This window comes from Oncorhynchus kisutch, linkage group LG15 (genome assembly GCF_002021735.2).
Source record: "Oncorhynchus kisutch isolate 150728-3 linkage group LG15, Okis_V2, whole genome shotgun sequence".
NCBI lineage: Eukaryota > Metazoa > Chordata > Actinopteri > Salmoniformes > Salmonidae > Oncorhynchus > Oncorhynchus kisutch.
In genome coordinates, this window is record NC_034188.2 from 85,679,040 (window position 1) to 85,686,288 (window position 7,249).

The following is a 7,249-nucleotide window of genomic DNA, read 5'->3' on the forward strand; positions in this document are numbered from 1 at the left end:
TCTCCTCCAGCCTGGTGTCAGTATCCCATTGGTTCTCGACAGAGTTCTTTGTCTTTGGAGCCCATCCAGAAGGGGAGGGGCTGCGTGTGTGTGCGTTCCTGTCTTGGCAAGTCTGTGTGTCTTTTCAGTGAGTGCGTGTGTGAGAGATTCTGTATGGCCCTTCCATGTTTTACTGTGAAAATACGTTGCTATGTGTTGTCACAGTTATAGCAATGCAATAGCAGTAAGCTGGTCATTTGCATAGGAAATAGCACTTCATTACAGTTTCCAAAGCCCTCCAGCAACTCTGGAAATATGAGAACATACAGTGTATTCGGAAAGTATTCAGGTCCCTTGACTTTTTCAAAGTTTTGTCGCATTCCAGCCATATTCTAACATGAGTAAATAGTTTTTTCCCCCTCGTAAATCTACACACAATACCCCATAATGACAAAGCAAAAATTGTTTTTTTGAATGTATATATGTAGAATGTATGTATGTAGAATGTATGTATGTAGAATGTATATATGTAGAATGTATATATGTAGAATGTATATATGTAGAATGTATGTATGTAGAATGTATATATGTAGAATGTATATATGTAGAATGTATGTATGTAGAATGTATGTATGTAGAATGTATATATGTAGAATGTATGTATGTAGAATGTATATATGTAGAATGTATGTATGTAGAATGTATGTATGTAGAATGTATATATGTAGAATGTATGTATGTAGAATGTATGTATGTAGAATGTATATATGTAGAATGTATGTATGTAGAATGTATATATGTAGAATGTATGTATGTAGAATGTATATATGTAGAATGTATGTATGTAGAATGTATGTATGTAGAATGTATATATGTAGAATGTATGTATGTAGAATGTATATATGTAGAATGTATATATGTAGAATGTATGTATGTAGAATGTATATATGTAGAATGTATGTATGTAGAATGTATGTATGTAGAATGTATATATGTAGAATGTATGTATGTAGAATGTATATATGTAGAATGTATATATGTAGAATGTATGTATGTAGAATGTATATATGTAGAATGTATGTATGTAGAATGTATATATGTAGAATGTATGTATGTAGAATGTATATATGTAGAATGTATGTATGTAGAATGTATGTATGTAGAATGTATATATGTAGAATGTATGTATGTAGAATGTATATATGTAGAATGTATGTATGTAGAATGTATGTATGTAGAATGTATGTATGTAGAATGTATGTATGTAGAATGTATGTATGTAGAATGTATGTATGTAGAATGTATATATGTAGAATGTATGTATGTAGAATGTATATATGTAGAATGTATGTATGTAGAATGTATGTATGTAGAATGTATGTATGTAGAATGTATATATGTAGAATGTATATATGTAGAATGTATATATGTAGAATGTATATATGTAGAATGTATGTATGTAGAATGTATATATGTAGAATGTATATATGTAGAATGTATATATGTAGAATGTATATATGTAGAATGTATGTATGTAGAATGTATATATGTAGAATGTATGTATGTAGAATGTATGTATGTAGAATGTATATATGTAGAATGTATATATGTAGAATGTATATATGTAGAATGTATATATGTAGAATGTATATATGTAGAATGTATGTATGTAGAATGTATGTATGTAGAATGTATATATGTAGAATGTATATATGTAGAATGTATATATGTAGAATGTATGTATGTAGAATGTATGTATGTAGAATGTATATATGTAGAATGTATGTATGTAGAATGTATATATGTAGAATGTATATATGTAGAATGTATGTATGTAGAATGTATGTATGTAGAATGTATATATGTAGAATGTATGTATGTAGAATGTATATATGTAGAATGTATATATGTAGAATGTATGTATGTAGAATGCAAATTTAAACAAAATAAAAAAACTAATATATATCACCTTTACATAAGTATTCAGACCCTTTACTGAGTATTTTGTTGAAGCACCATTGGCAGCGATTACAGCCTTGAGTCTTCTGGGTGTGAAGAGAGAGTGATGGGGAGTGGAGAGGGTCCCACAGTGGGTAAACAGACAGTGGAATGTGCCTGTTTTCATTTTGGTATATGAAGAGGGACACACACTCATACGCACACACACAATCACACTCCCTGACACACTGACTGGGTGACGAAGGAATCATGTGTAGGGGGTCTGTAGGTTCTGTGTGACAGACTCAATACTAACTCTTCCAGCATGAGTAGACACTACGTAAACTTTATTGGCATTGTTCAATAAGACGTGTTTATTTCTGACACATTATAAGAACACATACTAATATTAACAAAGTGAAGTGAAGGAATAGCAGGAAAATTATGTTTCCAAACAGAATGGACATTCCCCTGTTGATTATCGACGAGCCCTAAATCACGATATGAGCATGTGTAAGTTAATTTTTGTCCATCATGTGTTTCTTAATGGTTTCTAATTGGACATCATGTGTTTCTTGGTGGTTTCTAATTGGACATCATGTGTTTCTTGGTGGTTTCTAATTGGACATCATGTGTTTCTTGGTGGTTTCTAATTGGACATCATGTGTTTCTTGGTGGTTTCTATTTGGACATCATATATTTCTTGGTGTTTCTCTCTGGTCTCAGAAGGATGATGTAACACTTTGGAGCAAACAGACAGAACAGCAGCCCAAAGCTGGAGGCCAGGATGGCAAAGATCTCTACAGCTACTGTGTACTTCCCAGGAGAGCTGACGTAGGCAGGGATGAAGGAGATCCACACGGCACAGAAGATCAGCATGCTGAAGGTGATGAACTTGGCCTCGTTGAAGTTGTCTGGGAGTTTCCTGGCCAGGAAGGCTAAAAGGAGACAGAGGGAGGCCAGAAGGCCGATGTAGCACAGCACCAGAGAGAAGCCGACCACAGAGCCCACTTCACACTCCAGGACGACCCTCGGGCCCCGACCCTCTCTGCCCCTCCTCTCAGCAGGTCGGGGTGGAGCTAAGGCCAGCCACAGCACACAGATCAGCACCTGTGTAAGAGAACGGAGGTGGATGGAAAACTAGGTATCTAGTAAACAAATAATATGGTCAATGAAGGAAACAACTACATTCCCATAGAATACAGTAAAAACTAGATGTTCACCTGGATGAGTGTGCAGAGTGAGATACCCATCCTCTGCTGGGTGGGGCTGAAGTATCTCATCAGGTTCTCTCCAGGCAGAGTGGCCCTGAAGGCCACCAGAACCACCACAGTCCTGCTGAGCAGACAGGAGATGCAGAACACAAAACTTATACCAAACAGGGTGTGTCTCAGCATGCACGTCCACGGGTTCGGCTGGCCAATGAAAACGAGAGCACACAGGAAGCAGAGCTTGAGCGACAGAAGGAGCAGGAAGCTGAGCTCAGAGTTGTTGGCTTTCACCTGGAACGAGACAGAGGAAGATAAATTAGACTGAGTGATGTCAGAAATCAAATGACACAATCTCATTTCTGTAAATTTCTATAAATGATCATATGATCATATGATCATATGATTCTACTCACCAGGGCCGTGTGACGGTGGTAGAGGAAGGTGGCTAGGGCACCGGCTGTGAGTGTTGCCCCGGAAACTGAGATGACAGACAGGATGACGCCCATGGTGTCGCTGAAGGAGAGGAAGTCCACCAGCTGGGGGATGCAGGCCGTACGATCAGGGTTGGACCAGAACCGCTCTGGACACCGAATACACTCAACTGACCCTGATAGAGAAGGAAGAAGAATGAGGAGTCCAAATAAGGACCAACCAGGCTTGAGGAAAAATATGAATTGGAATCAGAACCATTGATAGACTACCTGTTGTGTTGCTGATCTCTCCCTCAGCACAGGACAGACAGTCAAAGCAGCACACAGGCCTCCCCTTCTGTACCGCATGCCTGGTACCAGGGGGACAGTCAGCACTGCATACAGACACAAGGACCTACCAGAGGGGGGAGAGAAAGAAGTTATTATCATCATCATCGCTATTATCATCATTATTACACAGACGGGCAGGCTTGCTGGGCCCCTCTGGAGACTATGTCAGGAATATGACCATAGAAACATCTCAAATTCAGTATCTTGTTCCCCCTGAGTGGCTCAGCATTCTAAGGCACTGCATATCAGTGCAAGAGGCACCACTACAGTCCCTGGTTCAAATCCAAACTATTTCACATTTGGCTATGATTCAGAGCGTCTTCAGGGTTTGGCTGGGGTAGGCCGTCATTTTAAATGAGAATATGTTCTTAACTGACTTGCCTAGTTAAAAAAGATATCGTTCAGTGTCATGTTGACTTTCTGGCTGAGATACCATTCCCCTGTTATTTATTTGGTCTTCTTAATGTCTTTCTTTTTTTCTGAATGTCTGCTTCAGGGTGAAAAACTCAATAAATCTCTCTCTATCACTCAAGCACACACACACGCACACGCACACACACACACACGCACACGCACACACACACACAATGAAACTAAACTGAACAGTTCTCACCTCATCTCCGCTGCCCCCACCCCACACCACTTTATCCATGTCGATGTGAAACTGGTCGTCTGATCCCTCAGAGGACAGAAAATGTCCGACCTGGACAAATTCTGCCGTCCCCTCGGGGGTCACATGCCAGTTGATGAAGTCATAAGAGGCAGGCGGATCACCTTTCATGTCGAAGTGGAAAGATTCCCCCACAGGAGTACTGAAGTTCACTCCCCTCAGATAATGAACAATCTCAAATAGAAAAGGGCATTGTAACAGGATTAAGAGTTAGAACCAGTTGTGGCTTTTGTTCTTCAGTATTCAAACCTTACAAAGTGTTTTCACTGTATCCTGACTGGAAACATTAGTGTTCTTAACTTGAAAACAGATCCACATGTTATTCTCACCTGGCTGGGCTGAAGCTTCCTGATATCAGGGCACTGTCCACCATTAAAGACTCCATCCCCTGGTCGACAGGCCATCATATCCTGTATGGCGTAGGCGATGGCGTACACAGCCTTGTACACATTATAGCTGGCTCTCAGCTGAGACACGTCAGCATACTGGCTCTCCCCCTCACCTAGGATTGACACTTTATTTTACTGAAATAACATTGGGAACCAGGACAAAAAACAGAGATTTAGGTGTAAAGTCTCCCTCACGTATGACCTCTGACCCAGTACACTGTCGCCTGGACGGCAGTGTCACGCTGGGGTCAACCCCCAGAGAACACCCAAACATCTCCTCCCACAATTCTGTCAGAAAGGGGTCGAACTTCTGGTAGTCCCCGTCTGGATGGAGGCGTGTTAGGAAAGTCCCCAGGCCGGGAATGTCAGCTTTCTTCAGTGCAAAACCGATTGTCCCGGCAAGAGAGGGCATGTTTTTCGGGGAGGCGATAGTAGAGTAGGTGACCCAGGCATCTGAGGCGATCCACTGCTTATCTGTAATGTTCTGACGGACAACCTCTTCCATCAGGGCCTGGAGAATGAAATTGTTAAAAAGATCAAGATAGTCAAGATGAAATGCAAGATTATCAATTAGGAAATGATTGTGTCTGTAAAGGTCATCAAGATACGGTAAGACACAAGGACACTGCTACAGCTGTGTTACAAATTATTACCAATACTCTGACTGGTAACTGCTCACCCCTGAATGACCTAGGAATCCTACAAATGCCACCACCACTCTGGCAGTAGATCCTTTGATGGTGTCCACTATGTGCCTGATCTGTCTCTTAGACGGTACCTTGGGGATGACCATCAGTGAGAGAAAGGGAAGAGAGTCAGAGAATATCAGAGAAAGGGTATATGTTAGATTAGAAGAGACGGGGAGTGAAAGAGAGAGAAAGATAGAGCAAGAGAGAGAGTTTGTCAGATCATCAGAGTGAGGTCGTACCTTGGGAATGACCTCAGAGTAAGCGACACACACCCCAGATCCCTGGAGCTCTTGGAGAAGCAGCTGAACCCCAAACTTGCCATAGTCACCATCCCCTGACAACAGCCCCACCCACACCCAGCCCAGCTGACGCAGCAGTTTGGCCATGCCCCGAGCCTGGAAGGCATCGCTGGGTACCGTACGGAAGAATGAGGGGTACCTCCAGGTGTCACTCAAACACGCACAGGTGGCAAAGTAACTCACCTGGGAGAGAAGAGAGTGAGAGAGAGAGAGAGAGAGAGAGAAAGAGAGAGAGAGAGAGAGAGAGCGAGAGTTAAGGATAATTATAATTTGTAAATGACAGAGAGCAGAGGGAGAAGGAAAGTAAACGTTAGAGAGAGAGAAATCTAGATAGAGATTGAAATGTAATGTGAAAACAGTCATCATCTCATCCCAACCTGTAATCCAACCCCTGACTCACCATGGGTAAATCAAACGGCCCGAGGGTCTGTGCCACCACGATGGAAGCTGAGGAACGGGCATCCCCGATGATGACGGGAACCTCAGGGGTTGTGCCACATTCTGTGCCCACCACAGAGGCCTCCTTGCCGGTCACCATGGCTAGGGCCGCCCCCAGGGTGGTGCCCTCTGACAGGCATGTGTCAGATGCCAGGAACCCCAGGGTGAGGTTAGGCAGGAGGGCTGGGTCACGGTTAATCTCCTCCACAGCAAAGATCATAGTCTGGAGCCAGCGGTAAGCACGCTGGTTGAACCTGACAGACGGAAGAAAGGAAGAAACAGAGAGATGAGGTAACTGAATACACATTACCTTCAGGTGAAAACACAATGACAAAAAGATGTTATCACACAAGCTGCATACATTGTACAGGTCGGATTTCCCTTAATGCTCCTGAACTCCTGCTCTGGTAGAGGGGCTTCTACATGGATAGGGAACAGGCCCCCAATGACCACATCTCCTGCCCGATAAACACTGCCGGAGACGGGCTTAGCTTCCAGCCGACAAGCCCCCTCTCCACCTCCATCCAGACCCCAGACAGACCCAGGGACATGGAGACAGTAGAGCAGCCACAGCCAACCACAAAGGCTCATCACCTGAAGAAAGACAAGTCTGAAGACTGGGAGAGTTGCGTCACCTGTTGGAGAGAGACCAAACCAAGAACTTGCAGACAGAACACTCTGTAAACAGAACGATATTAACAAAAAGTGCCATCAGTGAAGATATACACCACAGACACCTGTAACTAGATGTGAAAAAACAGCGATTGACGCACAAAATCTTGTTCTACCTCTGCCCTATCTGGAAACAGCAAGCCTTATCCTGGTGAGACAGACAGACAGAGAGAGAGAGAGGATGAGTGTCTGTCAGTCTGGCA

General features: G+C 42.5%; 1 protein-coding gene across 1 annotated transcript; it reads right to left on the minus strand.

Moving 5' to 3' along the window:
- Positions 1 to 2,362: 2,362 nt before the first annotated feature.
- On the minus strand, positions 2,363 to 6,988 carry LOC109904942 (extracellular calcium-sensing receptor-like). The gene is made up of 11 exons (XM_031789437.1): positions 6,736 to 6,988; positions 6,337 to 6,628; positions 5,877 to 6,119; positions 5,628 to 5,726; positions 5,144 to 5,459; positions 4,889 to 5,061; positions 4,503 to 4,733; positions 3,830 to 3,953; positions 3,542 to 3,735; positions 3,141 to 3,419; positions 2,363 to 3,027 (listed from the first exon to the last, which is right to left on the minus strand). Exons 1-11 carry the CDS (start codon positions 6,963 to 6,965, stop codon positions 2,599 to 2,601), a joined length of 2,610 nt encoding a protein of 869 aa, XP_031645297.1. The 5' UTR covers positions 6,966 to 6,988; the 3' UTR covers positions 2,363 to 2,598.
- Between the last annotated feature and the right edge of the window lie 261 nt (positions 6,989 to 7,249).

Coding starts and splice junctions, on each gene's coding strand:
- LOC109904942 (XM_031789437.1), bottom strand. CDS start 6,965: ATGAGCCTTTGTGGTTGGCTGTGGCTGCTCTACTGTCTCCATGTCCCT. Junction 5,062..5,143: donor TACTGGGTCAGAGGTCATAC/GTGAGGGAGACT, acceptor TGTCAATCCTAG/GTGAGGGGGAGAGCCAGTAT. Junction 3,420..3,541: donor ACCACCGTCACACGGCCCTG/GTGAGTAGAATC, acceptor GTCTCGTTCCAG/GTGAAAGCCAACAACTCTGA.